Genomic DNA, 20,111 nt, shown 5'->3' on the forward strand with positions numbered 1-20,111 from the left:
AAACCTGCCTACTAAAAACCTTGGGACATCCAGTGCTGCATCCCCATGAGTTGGGGGGGAGGCGCTCTGGCCCCCTATGACCGCTGTGGCCCCCCTACCTCTGTGGAGTTCCTCTGGCTGCTCTCGTAGGGCTTGCTTTTGGGGGGCGGGGGCGGTGGGACAGTAGGAGTCATCTGCTCATCCGTCTGCAAAGATGGGGAACCTGGAAATGACACAAAGTGGATGAAGGCAGAGAGAATTCATCAAGGAATCTCATGGGACTTCCAACCTGGTCTATCACATCACTAAGGTCACACTCTATTGCTTCTGTGGACAGAATGGAAAAGATCCCTTACCCTTTGTGAAAAATGCAGCGCCCTTCACTCACCAGAAGGCTTCACAAGACGTTCTTGAGTAAAAAATCCCATTTTGGGTTCAGGGCTTTTACTATTAAGCTGAAGATGAGAACACTTTCTAGAACTCAGAGTATTACTCTGTTCTCTGACATATCCCAGTGCTTAGAAAAAGCATCCATCACATACTAGGTAGTCAATAAATACTGGTTCAATTGAACTGTCATAGTTCTATCATGTAAAGGGGGCAAGATCCACTTGCTCCAGGAAAACTTGCCTGAATTATCTCTGACTCTTGGCTGACCATTGTCCCCTGTTTGGTACGATGGTTTCCCCCTCTGCTGTTCCTTTGTGCCAAGGGGACCTTATAATTCTTCTCAGGCGTTGTGTGCTGCTGATTCCCCAAGCTTGGCTCTTAAGTACTATATAGAATGGGTCTATTTCTTTTCCTTATTTTGGACCCTTGGCTACATAAAGTACACGGCTATCTACCCAACAGTTCCCAGGTTACTCACTTCCTGTCTGGTCCTTGTCCAGATCTACCTCACTGATACCTTCACAACTAGAAAAGGGACAGTGAGACCCTGTGGATCTCTGTACAGAAAAGTTTAATGACTCTTACCATCCTAAGGACACCTTGCCAGACTCTAACTGAATTCTACCCACCATCCCTGAATTAAATCAACTTCACAACAATCTCATACACCTTGTGTCTATTTTGGCTAAAAATGGTCCAGATTCACCCACATACTCCATCCCCTAAAACCACAAAGACAAGGGGTCTCTATAGGGGAACTTACTCAGGGTCCTGGTAGCTTTAGGAGTGAGTGGGGGTGGGCTGAGGGATGTCGACTGAGGCGGCGAAGAGCCATGAAACGGTGTCAGCCGATTGTCCGATAGCTGGAGACTCTTCGGCCTTTGTGCTTTCCTGGTTGGACTCTAGTCGGGGGATGGGGTGGGGAGACACAGCGAAACGTTCTCATGGTGAGGAGGGCTGAGCTCATCAATGCTCGGAACAACCCTCTTACGGGGCGGAAACTTGTTAAAAGGGCAAAACTCCAGGAGCCCTTTCTAAGCTTATCGCTGTTGGGGGGCACGAGGGCAAAGACACTGACAGGGAATCAGGGGACCAGGGGACCACAGACAATTTTCCAGCTGGCCACGGACTTGATTTCAACCATAGTGTCATTTAGGTTGGAAATAAGCTACGCTGACTATCAGAGAGAGCTGGTCCTGCCACACTTAACAACTTGATGTGGCTTATGGAAGAAAAAGTACCTGTTTGGTTTTTTTTTTTTTTAAGTAAAAAGAAGAGAAATGACAATGTTTGGACAGCCTTATGGAACACAGTGGCAAGAACCACACTCCAAGCATCAGCCCACATGTTACACTGTGGGTAAATCTTACGCCACTATTGATTTAGACTCTGATCTCTGTCTGCACTTTTCTCAGCACAGCCTGAGATCTGACACCCTCACAGGCTGCCACGTCCTGAGAAACCACACCAGGCTTCCATCTGGTGACCCACAGCTGTGAAGTGGTTGGTGAGGTGCCCAGCTACAGGGAAAGCCCTGTAAACCTGTGGTGCTGTGTCTGGCTTGTTTCGTTTACCAGCAGATCAGGCTCCAGCGCTTTCTCTGCGATGACCTGGGACTTGCTCAAGCTCCAGTCTTTTCTCTTGAACTTGCTGACCCGGCTCTCGCCGTCCTCGCGGAGGGCCAGCTCTTCCACTCGGGCACCGGACGAGGCCCTGCGCTCCAAAAGCGGCTCCAGGATGGACCTGTCGGCCACAAACAAGGACAAAATCAGAAAACACTGATCACACGACAGTCAAAACTGACTCCAAAAAGACCAGGGGAGATGCTCCTCAGCCTGAACTTGACCCATAGTTTCCCTCTCAGGTTCTAAATCCGAACTCTCAACTGCCAGTGACTATCTCAGGGTCTGCGTGTACAGAAATGAGACCATCGAAGTAGGGAAAGAAAGCACTAGTGGATATTTATCTTATCCCAGGAAGACATGGTCTTGTTAAACTCAGAGGTAAAGACAGAATTCACACAGTAAAAGATGAATAGGCAGCTTTATGCAGTGGGTAAGAACACATGCTCTGGAGACCAACAGCCTGGGTTCAAATCCTGCCAACACTTACTTATTGGGTGACCGTGGGCAGATAGCCATTGTGTGCCTCAGTTTTCTTATCTGTGAAATGGGGGTAATAATACTACCTACCTCAAAGGGTGACTATAAAATGTTTAGCACAGTGCCGAGCAGCTAGGCGTACTCCTCAAATGTTTTTTAATGACAATGAGATTTTCAAGCACCACAGTGAAAAGTGATTCATTCAAGAATCATAAAACTGCAATCGAAGGGAAGAGCTTGCTGAGAAACAGGAGTGTTTCAAACTATCTCCCCATAAAGTACTTATTAATTACAAAAGGGAAAAATAGGAAGTACTATTTTATTTTAAATTTTTTTATTTGGGGGGGAGGAGGGAGGTAATCAGGTTGATTGATTGACTGATTGATATTTATGTATGTATTCATTTATTTTTAGAGGAGGTGCTGGGGATTGAACCCAGGACCTCAAGCATGCTAAGCATGCGCTCTGCCACTTGAGCTATACCCTCCCCGCCAGGAAGTACTATTTTTAAAATAGAAAAGACAGCGGGCAAAATCTTACCCTCATGGTCCATTAACATCACCAATAAGGGATGAACGGACATGATGGGTCTCTGGATATCATACTTGAAAAGGACACGACATTGCACAAAAATGGATAACCTGAATCCTAAGCACGAGGAAACATCAGGCAAACCCAAACGAAAAAAAATTCTATAAAATAACTGGTCCACCATCTTCAAAAATGTCAATATTATGAAAGACAAGGAAAGGCTAAGGAAACGACTTCAGATTAAAGAGGAATGAAGAGACATGGTTACTATAACACGTGATCCCGACTGGATCCTGCACCAGAAATTGCTACAGAAGACATTACTGGGACAGTTGACAAAACTGGAATATGGGTTGTAGCCTGAAGTATCGTGTCAGCGTCAAACTTCCTGAATTTATAGACTGCGCTGCATGTAGTAAGCGGCCATGGTAAGACGATCCACTTGTTCTACAGCCATGATTTACGCAACCCCCTCTCAAAGGGCCGAGTTGGGGAGTGGGGAGAGACAGAGAGAGAAGGAATGAACGTGGCAAAACGTAAAAAAAAAAAAGGGGGGGGGATGAAGGGTTAGAAATCTATCTTTATGATGTATATTGCTAACAGCTTCTGAATGGGTATTTAATGAGCTCTGGTTTGATTTTCAATTGGTACAGGAGGGGAGGGTACAGCTCAGTGGTACAGCGCATGCCTAGCACGCACGAGGCCCTGGGTTCAATCCCCAGTATCTCCATTAAAATAAAGAAAGAAATCTAATTACCCTCTCCCCAGAAAGAATCACTTCAAACAGTTAATTGCTCAGGGACAGAAAAAAACCACCACCCAAGATCCTACTGGGTCTATTATCACTCTACCTGAGACTGAGAATGAGAGTGAGTGACTGCTGACACCAGCTCGACAGGCGAAGATGTGAGTTTCAGGAGGGCCCAATTACAAACCAAACCAAGCCATGAGATAAAGACAGTGTAGGCTCACAGTGTCTGTGGTTTTTTTTTTTTTTCCTACACTGACTACTTCAGTGATTCTCCTGAAATACCAAAGACTAGTCTTTTTCTAAAAAAATTTTAGTTTGGGGCCTCTGCTCTGCTGGTGCTCTGGGCACGTTCTGAGTGGACATGCAGTGCAATCCCTTCCGGCTTCCCTTATCACAACGCCCTCTGTTTCAGCAAGTAATTCTCTTTTGGGGCCTCAGCCGCCCGTTTGCCAAACTGGACGGGTGCATCCTAACGGGAAAGAAGTGACTGTTTCTAGACGGCACACCCAACAACCACCATGGAAGTTTCAAGGAACACTATGACGTAACACTGCTAGTAGGAGAATCAAGGTCATTAGGTGGGGATGTTTGAGCTAAAGAAACATCCTGATTAAATGTTGGAAAAGAGTATCAGTGATGCCTTCTTACTCGCCGGGCAGATGTGGGCAAGAGCAGCGACCCACCTGTCTGGGGTCACGGCGCACAGCGGACCCCAGGCATCTATCTGTCTGTTCCCTGCCCTAATGGAACAGCTATTATGGTGTCTCTGATTCTCAACAGCTGCTTGAAAACTTCCCTTTTTTTTTCATGATACAGAGTTTATTTAAGAAAAGAGTCTTACTGAGCAGAAGAGAACTTCTATGCTTTCCACAAAGTACATAGTAGCACATTATGGCATGAAAAAAACCACAGAAGGAAAAAAATAAACAAGTGAATCATTACTTAATACATCAGAATTCACAAGATTAAAAATAGTCCAAATACTTAATATGGGTGAATATCATTATGAAAAATTATATAGTCACTCTGACATTGCATATGGCATCGCACGTTGGTATTTGTGTGATTACTGAGAATTTAAAAAATAATTTCACCCTCTGAGTAGGTAATATATGCTTCTGGAAATGCACCCTACACTTGCCCTTAACCAAAGGTGGAGATGTGATCTGGGAACATATCCCAAATAATCATAAAACTATATGTACACATGTGTTTGCTACAATTCTTAATAATATAAATGCATGTTACATTGGTGCAATCGAAACGTTTTTGTATTAAGTTTAGAATGAACTTCTATGATTATCTGTTTAGAAATAATGACATGATAGCTAAAATATCCTATAGTAGGAAGAAGAATTAGTTACGACCCATTCATATGATGCAATGGTAGATAGCCATCAAAAATGACAACAAATAATAAAAAAAATTATATAGCAACATGGCAAATGCTTATAATAAAAAGATAAAGAGGAAATGCAAATGCCAAACTGTATCTGTGCTATAATTACAACTCTGTAAACATATTTATGTCAGTGGGGAAAAGAATGGATAAATTATTTAGGAAGTAATAAACATTTGATTTTTAGGTAGAAGGCCATTCGTACAGGTTAATTTTTGTGGTATAATTATTATTATACGGAATATCAAAATTATAAATAAATGTTGAGTCAACTGATTTAACTTATATTCAACACTAAAATACACAATAATGCTAAATACTCATCATGTATATTAAATGAGGCAGTGGGTCACGAAATGGTACATGCTTTTCCCACTTGAACACAATTATAAATTGACTCTTTTAAAATATTTGAACATATGGAAAGGCACTCCATGTTTCTGGCAACGAAAGCTCAACATCAAAAAGCCATAAGTTTAGCCCATAAACTTAACAAGATCCCAATAAAAATAACAATAGGGTCCCAGACAAGGTAGTTGAAAATAAGCAATGAGTAAAACTAGCCAAGTTCTGGGGAAAAAAAAAAAAAAAAACCTAGAAATTAAAGACCTTTAAAATATGTAGTAATTAAAACTGCATTAGCAACGTACATCAACTACACAGGTAGATGTAAGAAACAGGAAAAACAAAAGTCCATAAACTGACTAAAGGACATATTGGAACTTGATTTTTTTTTTTTTTTAATAAGCCTGACATTTCAAATCAGTAGAGAAGACAGTTTGCTCACTAAATGTTTCAGGGAGAACTGGGGTAGCCTGTAGGGGAAAAAATTGGTGCTATACCTCACACTTCACATGAGAATAAATTCCAAAGAATCACAGATTCTATTGTCAATAGTGAACCCCGAAAATTAGTTTTTTGTAGTCTTATCGTGGGGAAGGCCTTTAATTATGATATAAAACCCAGAAGCCATGAAATCAAGTATTAACTTACCTGACTGCATAAAAAAAATTAGCCCAACTAAATAAAAACTTAGAAGTGAAGTCAAAAGAAAAATGGGGGGGGGGGGAGGCGGATATTTCAACTCATAATACAGACAAAGGGCCAACATCCAACAGAAAAATGTACAAAATATTTGACCACAGTTCGCAGAAAATAAAATACATACAAGCTATTAAACGAATGAAGAGACTTCACACAACTTCACACAAGAGAAATGAAACAAAGACACAACATAACTGTAGAGCACAGAGAAATATATACAATATCTCGGTGAAAAAGCATGTGACAATAAATATATGTATGTTCACATATAACTGAAGAATTGTGTTCTACACTGGAAACTGACACAACATTGTAAACTGACTATAACTCAATAAAGAAAAAAAATAAAGTTTTCAGAAAGCAAAACCCTCCCCTCCACAAAAAAACCACAATGTAACAAAAACCCCATTCCAAGAAATTATTTTCCATCTATCAAATTGGCAAAAATTAAAAGGACTGATAAAGACACAATTTAGGGGCAAGGTGTGAGTGACCAGGCACCCTGTGTGTTGCTGGTAGGACTGTAAATGGGTATAACCTCCCTGGAGGTCAGTTTAGGAATCATGTTGAAAACTGCACTTATACATGTTTGACAGAGCCATTTCACTTGTGGAATTTTTCTCATATTGATATGCTTGAATATTTATAAAATAATACACATATATTTAAGGTTACTCATGGCCATCACCGCTATGATAGGAAAAGGCTGAAATCCACTAAGTGTCCATCAACAGACACTGATGAAATGCCTCGTGGTACAGAGATATGGTAAGATGTCTGCAGCTCAAAGAAAAGAGGAGGCTCTCTCTGTTCTGAAATGGAATGGTTTTCAAGATACAGTAAGTGAAAAAAAGCAAGGTAAACAGAGTATCATATGCTGCCATTTATATATCAAAAACACATAGGGAAGGCTATATATCTAGGAATCGCTCTGAACAGTACAGAGCTGCTGAGAAAGCACCCAGAACAAGAGCCTGAAAGCCAGCATCACTTGCCCTGGGAGCAGTGGTCCAGGTGAGCGGCGAGTCAGGGACGGATGGGAGATTTTTCATGATACATCCTTCTGTACCTTTGAAATTTCATATGTGATTATATGACCTATTCCTAAAGTAAATGTAAATTTTAAAATTACTTATGAAAAACTGAAATAATGTAAAAAAAAAAATCAAGCAGTAACTGCAAGTTATTGTGGAAAAAAAACAAAGTCAGGATGTGATGGTGGGGGTGACTGGATGTGATAGGATTATGAGTGATTTTCCCCCCCATTTATCATAACTGTTGTTGCCACCGTGTAAATAATGATATTTCTCACGAGGGAGATGAGGAGAAAGACTCAAAGGCTAATAACCTAGGAACTTGGAATTATTTCCCTTATGAAGATGCTGTACCCATACTGACCAAGTCTCACTCTGGTGACCAAAGGCAAACATCAAGGAGTTTCCCCACCCCTCCTGGCCGTTAAAGATCAAAGCCTTACCCATTAGAGCCTGGTCTGGAGGGGGCATTATCCGATGAGTTAGAAGAGGTGGAGATCACAGAGGAAGTCACCGAGGTGACGGACAGTCTCCGCAGTGTAGACAGCGTGATGTAAGGAAGCACCATGGACCCCGTGCGGCTTTGCTTCCTCTCGGTCAAGTTGGGCGGCTGAGGGAGACATGATCCCTCAAGGTCAGCTGGCTGGGAACTCAGCCCATATGAACTGGCACAGCCCCCGTCTGTCTGTGGCGCATGCCTCCTGATTTCGCCGGGACCCCCTTCTGACGGCTGGTGCCTGACACACATTAGTTGTTAAATAGTGCCAATACTTCTATCCTTAGTTACAGACACAACTTAGGTTAAATCTTCCTTGTTTCTAAGACTAGAGAAAAATTCACCCTCATTTTCTGCCAGCCCCATGAGAAAGGAAAACCAAGATTTCATTACCCACTAATAAAACACAAAACCCTCTGTCTGCTTCTCCAGATTAGCTCCTATCAAGCCATTTAAAAAACAGAATAATTGGCCTAATAGAAGGGTTTTGGGTTGAAATGGCACACCTGACACTTAACCTGGTGACTTTCAGGACGTAAAGGAACACTGATTTACTCTTAGGAAATTTGTCTTTGTCAACTAGGAACTTGTATAAAAGACAAATGCTCCTAAAAGAAAACTCTCAACCAGCAGTAGGTTAGAAGGTAAATTCGTAGGAAGGCATGACAATACTTGGATGGGTGAGAGAGATGATCAAAAAGATTCTCGGGAGAAAAATGTAGCGGAGATGGAGGTATGGGGACAGGGGACAGGAGTACATGAAAAGAAACTCAAGAGTTTTGATTTGAGGAAGGAGAATTTTTGAAAACCTAGATTCAAGAAAAAGACTTCTAAAGAGAGCAGGATGAACTCCTGTTTTACAAAGAGCAGACAAATGAAGCTGGAACCAAGCATAGCACAGCTGTCAGAGTGAAAAGGTTAGCATACAAAAGCACCCCTCCACCTAAATTCTTGGGAGGAAAAAGGAAAATTCTGAGAAATACGTTACAACCGTCCAAAAAAAAAAAAAATCATGAAATCAGCTACATGCATTGTAAAATGTAATTCACAATTCTTTCTCCCCTTCAAAAGTGTGAAGGATATGAACATTTCACCAAAATAAAAATAAAGATTAGGGAAAAGCTCTAAGAGTAAGGCTGGACAAGACAGGGATTAGCGGTGTCCGGCATTAGGGAAACCTCAACTTTAGTAGGTGGTCCCCAGACCCAGCAGTAGCACCACCTGGGGGCATGTTAGAAATGCAAATTCTTGGGCCCCATCCCAGACCAGCTGAATCAGGAACGCTGGGGATGTGGCCCAGAGAAGCGTGTTTTCACAAGCCTTCCACGTGGCTCCGACCATCATTCAAGTCTGAGAGCCGCTGTCCAGCACAACAGTGGCTGAAGGACACCCAGAGCAGACCCCGCCTTCTCTGACCTGCACCCCAAAGTGTTTTCCTGCCATTCCTTTGCTACTTTGACTCAATTGGCATTTGAAAAACTGATCAATATCATAAATGGTACAAGAGACCAGAGAAAGCTCACAGGCTATGTAGACAAAGCGTACCAGCGTGATAACCCCATACAGCTTTTCCACTTTCTCCTTGAGTTCCCGAAAGCAAGAAGACAGCCGCTCGTGCAACGGCTTCAGCTGCTCTGTCAGCTTCTCCCCGTGGATGCGGATGCCCTCTGTCAGCAAAGGCATCTGGAAAAAGGGGCATGAAAGAACAGAATATGGTTTAGGAAGAATTCAGATTGGGAGGTTGGGGAAGGACGGAGGGTGGGAATGGGCAGATAAACCGGTGGACAGCATTGTATCGAACGAGAACGCTGCTTCTCAGTGTAGGGCTTGGGAACCGGACGCCCTTGGGTCAGTGACGCAGAGGAACACGCACACCGAGGACACAAGCAGCCGGGGAAGGGCTGATGGGCAAGGTAAGTCCACGTGAGCCCAGGGGCCCTTCCGTGCAGGAGAAAGGACAGGTTTCAGCCTTGGACTGAACTGGACGGCTGCACTTCCACTGTTCATTGAAATAGTGACAGAGAGAGAAACAGAGGCCGGCATCTCTCAGCTGGAAACACAAGCCAGCAAACCAATTTGGGGGCTTTAATCTCCCCTCTAGGAAGGCCTCTCCCAACACTGCAGCTTAATGGAATATTCTTCCTAGGTCGCTTCACCAGATAAATAAATAGGTTGTGATTCCAAGGGTTAAGGAGAAAAAAAGTAACCCTAAACATGGGCTTGTAGATGGAGCCCTAGAGAGTATCCTGGTGTCATGCGTTGTGATGACCCACGGACTGCGGAAAGCTGCCCGGCCATGCACCTCCCCTGAACATACCTGCAGCGCTATCAGTCGCTTTAGCAGCTCAACCTTCTCCTGGTCTTCAGGGTGCTCCTGCAGGTACTTTTCTGTGAAAAAAGCCTAAAAGCAGAGCATTTGCAAGCAGTGATTAGAACACATTCCTATCTGTGTATCTGACCCGCAAAAGAGGCGGAGGGAAGCCTGGAGGGGTGAAAAATGTCTTCTGCTCTGTCTGATCACCCAGAAATGATTAAGTAAACACTCATCCCTTTCTTGGCAGAGACCCGCAGCCACCAGAGTGGACAAGTCAAAAAGGTATGGGTCACCGTGTCGTCTTTCTGGAACCATGCAACTCCTAGCAAGAGTTCATTCTCAACAGCAGCTACACACGCACACACGCACACATGCACCCACGCACCCACGCACCCACACACCAAATCATCACCAGCAGAGCAGAACGTCATTCATTAAAATAACTTCCCCAAAGAACTAAGGACAGACCAAATGACAACATCTAAAGGTTCTTCATTAGATTAAGGGCCTAAATAATTATAAAGGAAAGAGCAAGACATTAATAGGCCGAGGATGGGGCTGAGAGCTCATCTGCTCTGTCACAGGTTCCAGGCTGCCTCACCATTTCTGAAGATTCAAACCTGCACTTTTTTACTAATCACCTATCTGAAAGGCTACTTTGAGGACAACATGAGAAAAACGATAGATGTGAACATGTTCTGAAAATGTTAAATGCAGGATGCATTTATAGGTCAAGACCGTGTCACCCATAATATCATCAATAAACATTCATGGAAAGGCCCTAAAATAGGGAAGTAAAACCCAAACTCAAACTATAAACATACGGGTTACACAGAAGACCATTTTGAAGACAGAATTCATTAGAAGAGGAAAAATTAAAGTCTGGAGTGAACATCTGAGCTCCAAAGAGTTCAGAATGGGAGTTATCTATTTTCTCCCTTAAGCATCATTTCTGAGAGTGCTTTCAAAGACCAGTCTTCAGGGGGAAGGTATAGCTCAGTGGTAGAGCACATGCTTAGCACGCACGAGGTCCTGGGTTCAGTCCCCAGTACCTCCATTAAAAAAAAATCTCAAAGACCAGTCTTCAAAGTTCCCCCTCACTCTTCTGCTCCACTGCTATGAAAGTCACCCCATTACATGAAACCCCAGAGTTCCTGAAACTACATGATACGGTAATAAAAGTGCTCAGCCCACTTTACATGGAAAACAGAGTATGTATAAACTCTTTACTGTGTGGGAAGATGTTATGGGTTGAACTGTGCGCCCTCCTCCAATTCACAGACTAAAGACCTAATGAGCCCTGGAACCCAGAATGTGACCTCAGAAGGACACAGATTTGTTGCAGATGTAATTAGCCAAGATGAGGTCACACTGGAGTAGGAAGGACCCTTAATCCAATCTAACTGGCTGTCCTTACAAAAAGGGGACACGAGGAGACAGACACACGTAGACAGGGAGAACACCAAGTGATGAGCCAGGGAGAAGACAGTCGTCTGTCAGGCAAGAAATGCCGAAGACAGCCAGCAACCCACGGAAGCTAGGAGAGAGGCCGGGGACAGACCTCCTCAAGGTCCTCAGAGGGAATCAACCTGCGGACACCTTGGCTTCAGACCAGTGGGTCAATTCCTATTGTTCAAGCAGCCCTTCTAGTTACTGCAACACTAATTCAACAGAGAATATGGATCTATGGAACCCAAGTATCACAAAAAGGAGGCACATTCACAGAGCAGCTCACTGTAGCACATTCATACCTGGAGGGACTGTCAATATAAACGGAAACGTGGTATTAGATTAAATCTTCATCTACCTTTACCTTTCAAAATACAAACAGTTTAAATTCTAAAAAACTTTTTTCTTTGTTGCTTTTTTTTTTTTTTAAGGGGAGGTGGTAAGTAGGTTTATTTATTTACTTGATGGAGGGACTGGGGATTGAACCCAGGACCTCATGCATGCTAAGCATGCTGCTCTACCACTTGAGCTATACCCTCCCCTCTGAATTTTTGAAAGTTGAAAAAAGTTTGATTTTTTTTTTAAGTTTTTTTTTTAATGAATTTATTTTTTAACGGAGGTACTGGGGATTGAACTCAGGACTTTGTGCATGCTAGGCATGCACTCCACCACCGAGCTGTACCTCTCCCCTAAAAATGTTTGATTTATGATAAATGCACTGAAATTCCCAAAGCATCAGTGGAGTCGGGGGACATTAGAGCAGAGTGCCCTGAAATTAATTTTTCTAGCTGAGTCCTGCCTCACAACAGAAAGGGATGATGAATTACAGCAAACAGCTCCTGGGTTCCGTTCATGCAGGCAATGATTAAAAAGCTGCCTGAAAATAGGTCGCCTGCATCACGTAGGTAATGATGGGCTCCCCAGTTGATTGTAACAGTTCAAGGTGATCGATGAGTTTACCTCTTTCTTATGTTTAGAAATGTACAAAGTCATGTATATTAATTAAAAGTATAAACTATATTTTTTAAAAGTTCCTGAAATGTATTTGTTTATATCTTTCTTTTCCTTTCCTTTCCCCCAACCATTTTAATTAGAAGATGGTCATGTTGGAAAAAAGGTCACGTACAATTATGTAATATTCACAGATATTGGCATATATGAATCAGAATTCAGGGGCATTCTGAAAAAATATGAGTACTTGGAAAGATACATCAAAATTAGTACCAGACAGCTTGTAGTGAAAAACACACACTGACACGATTATAGCATAAAACCTGTATTGTATTTTGGGTCCTAGTTTTGTACTGAATTCCACTGTAACACTGGAAATTATTACTGAAACCTAACATTGGCAAAGTAGAATTTCTCTCTGGTGTTGAGACTTCCCTGGCTGCTGAGAATAATAAGACTAAAGGAGGCTGAGAGGTTGACGAGAACAGAGAAGAAAGATCACTGTAGCAGCAGCCAGAGCAGAGGTAAGCACCAGACATGAAGGACACTCAAACCACACATCTGTTCCAAGTAGGCAGAAGGAGGGAGGAAGCAATCCAGCATCAGTCAAGCCTCAACTACATGGCAGGCGTTGTATGATGTTCCGTATTTTAGGATATCTCCCTTATGCCCCACGTCTCTCCTATGAGTTATTTATTTTCCTTGCTTTTTTTGAATATGACCCTGGGGCTCAGAGAGGTTACATATCTCGCCCAAGAGCACACCATGGCCAATGGGAAGCCAGAACCAGTCATAGAAGCAGCTGATTCTGAAGCCCCCGGTCTTCCCAGGACACTGTGTACAGATGGAAATAAAAGAATCAGCCCACTTAACCCCTGCTCGCCCTTCCCATCTAAGTCCTTTCCTTTCCACTCACTCTCCACGCTACTCCGCAGGGGTGTCTTGTTTATTGATATTCAAGAAGAGGACGCCAAAATTATTTAGCCACTGGAAACATAGTTAACAATGAAAAGTCTTGTCTCTGTTAGTTATATATACTTCACTGAATGTTACTTACTGAGTACATTACCTCCACTTTAAATGGCGCAACATCCAAACCATAGGCAATGGATTCCCACGTGGTGAGCATCCCTGTCCTGTTTTTCCAGAGTAACAGACACAACACGTAGCTGAACTAGCTTAACTGTAGGGCCAAGGCCAGCATTTGTCCATACAACCAATGGCACACCAAGTCGGGCCAGAGGTTCCTAGAATCTAGTTCTGAGTAGAGCGTGGCTCTGCGTTTCCCATGGACGCTGCTTCCCTTCCAGAGCACCCTCAGGTCTGAGGTCCACCCGAACGCTTTCTACCTCCCAGGGGAGAGCGGGAGTGGGAGAGCGAAGAGCAGGTGAATCAACCCGGGCTGGGTGGCTGATGGTCTCCAAGGGGTGGGAGGTGAGGGATAAGTTTTCATTAATTTCATTTGTCCATTCATAAATAGGGGAGTGTGAAGTTGTAAGAAACGAATGCTGCACAATGCCACCGGAAGAGGCGGGAGAGATACGCCAGACCTGGTGGCCCTGGAGGGGATCCCGGGACACAGCCTACCTTCTCGTAGTTGGAGTACCCCCCCATGACAGCCGGGTCCACGATGCCACTGAGCAGCATGGAGAGGGGGTGCACGGAGAGGGACCGGTCCCAGGCGTGCTGCTGGACACAGTTGCTGATCCTCTCGTTGGTGAGCTCCATGGTTTCAATGGCGTTTTCCAGAGGACTGATTTCCTCCTGGGACAGAGTGCATGGGACAGGAGGGACACTGTGAGCTCCACAGCCAAGACCAGAAAACACCTAAGTGTTCCCCACAAGAGGCACACAATTTCCACCAAGTTATGGAGGAGTGGTGTTCTGCTTTTCAAGGTCATGTTTCTTACTTAGGACAGCACACTTAACTTGAAATGGTGTTGGCAAGCTGCAAAATAAGCTTTTTAAAATCTTGTTAGAAAGTACAAGGGTGATTTAAAGGTTGGGGCTATGGTAATGATTACCTCTTGCGGCAAAGCAGCCACAGAAATTTTGAGAAGGCAAAATTGGAGCTGTAATAATGATTGTTTCTTAGGTAAATCTTCCTCAGTGATTTTTTGAGAGGATCACTGACAACAGAGTAGCAGTATTATCTGATCCAAGATGCTTCTGCACAACCAAAAATATTCACTGGCAGGCGGAGTTGATGTTCCTTCCATGAGAAAAGGTAAGTGATTTTGAAAGACGAACATTCAGACCATACATTAAGTCACCTCAGTATAGGTTCTGTGGTTTACAGAAGTCAGAAATAATGGGATGTATTAGGTGTCACAGATGTATTGGGCTGAATTACTGATGAAAATGAAACAGAATGCAATACAGATTCAGAGAGAGGTCCTCCTGTGGAAATGTCCTCCAAACCAGCTTTCAAGAAAAATTAATCTCCTTCTTCGTTTTACCCATTATCAGCCAGCAGGAGCTTCTCCAGACCTGATTCCAAAAGTCTCTGCCCAAAATCATATTCATGCTTGAAGAAAAATAGCTTATTACTAGTGGTATGGAACACATCAAACTTCAGATCTGTTCAAGACATATTTCTTGAATGCTTATTTTATGCAAGTTGTATGCTATGCACCACTGTTACGAAAGTGATTAAGATTTTTTTTTAAGTGACGAAGATATAATTCATGGCTGGGAAGAGGTTATGGTTTTACAAGGCAGTGGGGCGGGGTTCGGGGCACAGTGTTTCAAGACATGTAAGCACCGTAGGTCACTCTTTAGAAATAAGCCCAGTTGTGACAGGGTACAGAGAAAGGGCATCTAGCCCAGCTTGGGAGTTTCAGAGATGGCTTCCTGGAGAAGCTGGTACCTAAACTGAATCTCAGTGGGCGTTAGGTTGAGAAGTGGTGGTGAGAGGGCACTGTGGGCAGAGAAAATGACCCAATGTGATGGAGGATTGAAATAGCATGGAATGAGCAATTTAGCTCCAACAGACTTCACGGGAGATGAAGTGGAAGAGATGAGTCACAAAGATCCCGTACGTGTGCGCTAAGGAGTCTGGGCTTTCTAGTCTGGGCACTGGGGAGCCACAGCAAGGTTTTAACCATGAGAACGGAATGGTTTTCACCACAGAATTCACACTCTGAGGCAGTGAGGAAAATGGACCTGAAAAGCCAAAGCAGGGAGGCCAATCAGGAGGCACTTTCAATGGCATCAACCAGAGATGAGTGAAGCACTAGAAACAGGGTACCATCGTAGGAGGGGCCAGGGGAAAACAAAGACAAAACGGATTTAATAATAACACTAAAAAGGTAAAGCGAAGAGCTCCGGGGAGTGATGAAGACAGAATAATCTAGGCTGAATGGTGATATGATTAGCTGAAAATGAGAGGAGATGTTCTGAGAGAGAAGAGTGTGACTGACAGGAAACATGAAGGAGGAATTCCAAAAATGTTTTTGGGCGCTGGCGGGATGGATGTGGAGACAACACTCATTGGGTCATAAAAGACTCATTCACTGTGGGTAACCTTTAGGGCTGCGGTTGTAACATCAGTTTTACAAAGGAGTTCTATTCTACAAGCATGTCTTCTATTTCTCTTTTGGAAAATGAAGAAGGCTGGCCGACCAAGCTAGGGAGAACCAAAGGGGGAATTTAACAAAGGCTCTTACTATGTTTGGAGACAGATTTTTTTCTGAGTTCCCATTTTCAAATGACTTACTGTTGAGATCTGCTTGACTTCAAACCACTTGAGGATCCCAGGGAAGGTATAGGCAGTGGTATATGTAGTCCTTTCAATCCACATGGTCTGGTGGAAGGAAGGAAAGTAGGATATGCTGGTTAATTCCCAGGCGAAACAGAAGACTCACCGGTTTAGTGGAATGTGATTCCATTTTCAAATGCCTCCGTAGTGAACGGGGCATGCGTTCTCCCAAACTTTGAGGATGCTGAGTGTTTAAAGTTGAAAGGAGTTATCTACTGGGGCCCTCTCACCCTCTTTGATGGGAAATTTGAGGTCCAGAGAGACATGACTTGCTCACGATCTCAGTGGTTGCAGGCTCAGAGTCCAATTTCTGGACCCCTAATCCAGAGGTTTCCACTGAGAGGATGGGCTGCTGTCTTAAGCTCATGGAACCTCTACCCCCAGGGCTGCCATCATTCCTGCTGCAGACACCGGGGAGGTGGAAGGCTGCCGTTTTGCATGTCAATGTCATCTCGGTTGAGAGGGAAAGGGGGTGCACTCACCGCAAACTCATTGTCGGGGTCCTTCTCTCCTTTCCGGAACGGCCGGGAATACGTGAACTGCTGCACTTCATTGGCTCTGTAGTAGCTGGGGAAAGACACGGCCACCACGCTGTCGCTCCCTCCTTGCAACAAGCACTCCCTGACCTGACTCCAACAAAGCCTGGGACGCACCTCGCACAGACCCGGTCCAGCCCACCACACTATCTCAAAACTCACAGTCTCCACAATGTAAGGCTGGAGGTGGTGCACAATTCAATTTCACTGCACATCTTGATTTTATTATTGATGGCTGCACATCACAGCTCACAATTTTGAAAGGTCTATGTATTTATGTCCATGTTTGTGATCTCAATTGTGCATTTTCTTACTTTGTTTTTTTTAGAGGGGAGAGAATTAGGTTTATTTATTTAATGGAGGTACCAGGGATTGAACTCAGAACCTCGTGCATGCTAAGCACATGTTCTACCACTGAGCTATACCCTCCCCCCTCATTTGTGTAGTTTTCTAACAGTTCTATCAATCCTACTAGCATTTTAGCTTCTCAAGAGAAGGAATTAGGTTTTTAATCATGGGGGAACTCACCAGGCAAGGTGAGGTCAGCCGCTGCTGACCAGTGAATGCCTCTGAGAGGAAATAAGGGCTAGGGGGGTTGAAACCTAAGAACGAAATGCCTTGTTTCCATCCTTCTGCTTAAAAAAACCAAAATCCCCCAATTCCTTTGCGTTACCAAGCTCTTATACTGAAAATGGAATGGGCAGTCGCTATGGTCCATATGTTTGCATCCTCCCCCAAGTTTCGTACGTTGAAATCCTAATGCCCAGTGTGATGATGATAGGAGGTGGGCCCTTTGGGGGATGATCAGCTCATGAGGGTGGAACCCCCACAAATGGGATTAGTGCCCTTATTGAAAAAGAGACCCCACGGAGCTCCCTCACCCTCCCTACCATGTGAGGACACAGTGAGAACGCGACCATCTGTGAGCCAGGAAGAAGGCCCGCGCCAGACACTGAACCTGCCAGCGCCCTGACCTGCACTCCCCAGCCTCCCAAACTGTAAGAAATAAATTTTCGTTGTTTATAAGCCACCCAGTCTTTGGATTCCTGTTACCACAGACCACTGGATGAAGACGACAGGTCTTCCCAACTGAGGCTTTGGTTTTGATGAACTTGCTACATGAAGTGTGCGAGAGAGGCCAACGGTTTAAAACAGAAACCCCAAACCCCACTTACTTTAAGATCTGCTCCGGAACTGGTTTATCCTTATAGCCGGGAGGGCAGGCTCATTACAGGCTTCACGGTGAAACACTGCATGTCTGAGGAGCTCATTAAGGAAGGAAAAGGGCGGGGCCAGGCAGAAAGGACCGCCTGTTTCTCTCGCTTTACCGATGGAAACAGCACCTGCGCTGATCATTCCTTTGAACCAAATGCCAGGACTGCATCGAAAATCGGATTCCCTTAGGTATTACCAAAATGCCTCAGTAAGTCATAATCTCAGGACATCTTTTGGTCAGACACATGGGAAGGAGAAAATAAGGATTTATCCCAGAAAACCTTTCTTTCCCAAGCATCCACGATGTATTAACAGGCCACTGATGGCTCTTGTTCGAAAGGCGTGTCTATTCCATCTACCATTATTACCGTCTTTCTGTAGCTGCTAATCAATCTATATCAATAATCATTAACATATACTGAACTTTCATTATGTACCAGGAACTGTTCTCAGTATTTTACATACAATCTTTACAAGAACTCCAAGAGGAAGATCATTCCCACTTCATAGATGAGAAAACTGAGGCACAGAGGGATTAAGTACTTTGCCTAAAGTGACACAGTGACAGAACTGGGACTCGAACCGAGGCAGTTTGCTCCACAGGCCCTCTTATTTCCACCCTGCCACACTAGCCCTGTCTCTCTGACCTCTTTTAGAACACTGTTCGGTTTTATAGTATCTTTATGTTTAAGAAAGGATGTAATTGATTTTTCAATAAGACATTATATGTTACCAAAAAAAAAAAAAAAGCTATGCATCTTTATCCAGAATTCAGAACAGGAAGTCTATATTCTCCTCCCCCTGTGGCTATAACTCACATCCCTTCATATTCAAGACTTGATTATCATCTCTCTCTCCTTTAGTAACTTTGTAGCCACGAGCTAAGGACATTAGGTTCCCAAAGCTTTTACACAGAATGTGAAACTGAGTCAGGATGGTTAAGCGAGTGGTCCATGGACAGGACACGTCTGCCGGCAGGGATGGGACTGAACCCTCAGCCTCTGGGGCCAGGCTGGGGCTGCAGGGGCGCGGGACAAGGATACGCTGCTTGGGGGAGGACTTGACGTCCTCTCCCTGGGGGCGTGGTGCTGGTCATCTTCTCGGCGTTGGGGAACTGGGTCAGCAGCCGCAGGCTGAAGTCTTCCCGCCTCTCGTACTCCTTCCCTCGGTAGATGAAGATTTTGTTCTGCGGGTCAGAGACAGCAAGGGGAAGAATTCAATATGAAGATGAAGGGGCCCAGGGGGATCCTGGTCTTGAGGACAGCACTGTCCTCCCCAGGCGAGATGCAATCCACCACTGCGTTCTCACTGAACACCTGCCACGGGCCCCACAGCATCCATCCAGACCACATCACCAAAGAGCTCGCGGTTTATTTGGGGAGTTAAGTCCCAGGCATAAAAATGCTTTGTGCAAATAAGTTCATTTGTGTCATTTTTTTTAGATTCCACATATAATGACCCTTGTCTCTCTCTGACTTAGTTCACTTAGTATGATCACCTCTAGGTCCTACTGTACAGCACAGGGAACTATAGTCAATAGCTTCTAATAACCTATAAAGAAAAAGCATATAAATATATATGTATAAATGAGTCTCTACACTGTACAACAGAAACTAACACAACATTGCAAATCAACTATGCTTCAATTGAAAAAAAAAAAAGTTAAGCCAATAGGCACATGAAAAAACGCTCAATATCACTAGTTACCAGAGAAATGCAAATTAAAACTACAACGAGGTATCACTTCACACCAGCCAGAATGACCATCATCCAAAAATCCATGAACGATAAATGCTGGAGAGGGTGTGGGGAAAAGTGAACCCTCCTACACTGCTGTTGGGAATGTAGTTTGGTGCAGCCATTATGGAAAACAGTATGGAAATTACTCAAAAAACTAAAAGTAGACCTACTATATGATCCAGCAATCCCACTTCTGTGCCTGTATCCAGAGGGAACTCTAATTCGAAGATACATGCACCCCAATGTTCACAGCAGCACTACTTACAATAGCCAAGGCAGGAAAACAACCTAAATATCCATTGACAGATGACTGGATAAAGAAGCTGTGGTATATTTATACAATGGAATACTACTCAGCCATAAAAAAGAAGAAAATAATGCCATTTGCAGCAACATGGAGGGACCTGGAGATCGTCATTC

General features: G+C 43.9%; 1 protein-coding gene across 1 annotated transcript in view; it reads right to left on the reverse strand.

Annotated features, from left to right (window-relative positions):
• Positions 1 to 20,111, reverse strand: part of DOCK5 (dedicator of cytokinesis 5) — a 176,603-nt gene that overhangs the window by 4,598 nt on the left and 151,894 nt on the right. Inside the window, 13 exon segments of the mRNA XM_032471059.1 lie at positions 99 to 202; positions 1,133 to 1,271; positions 1,944 to 2,112; positions 7,674 to 7,840; positions 9,272 to 9,409; positions 10,044 to 10,127; positions 14,028 to 14,204; positions 16,159 to 16,245; positions 16,683 to 16,767; positions 17,912 to 17,955; positions 17,957 to 17,994; positions 18,995 to 19,025; positions 19,027 to 19,137. Of these exon segments, the coding sequence (XP_032326950.1) occupies positions 99 to 202; positions 1,133 to 1,271; positions 1,944 to 2,112; positions 7,674 to 7,840; positions 9,272 to 9,409; positions 10,044 to 10,127; positions 14,028 to 14,204; positions 16,159 to 16,245; positions 16,683 to 16,767; positions 17,912 to 17,955; positions 17,957 to 17,994; positions 18,995 to 19,025; positions 19,027 to 19,137 (1,374 nt within the window).

Source organism: Camelus ferus, chromosome 31, assembly GCF_009834535.1.
Source record: "Camelus ferus isolate YT-003-E chromosome 31, BCGSAC_Cfer_1.0, whole genome shotgun sequence".
NCBI lineage: Eukaryota > Metazoa > Chordata > Mammalia > Artiodactyla > Camelidae > Camelus > Camelus ferus.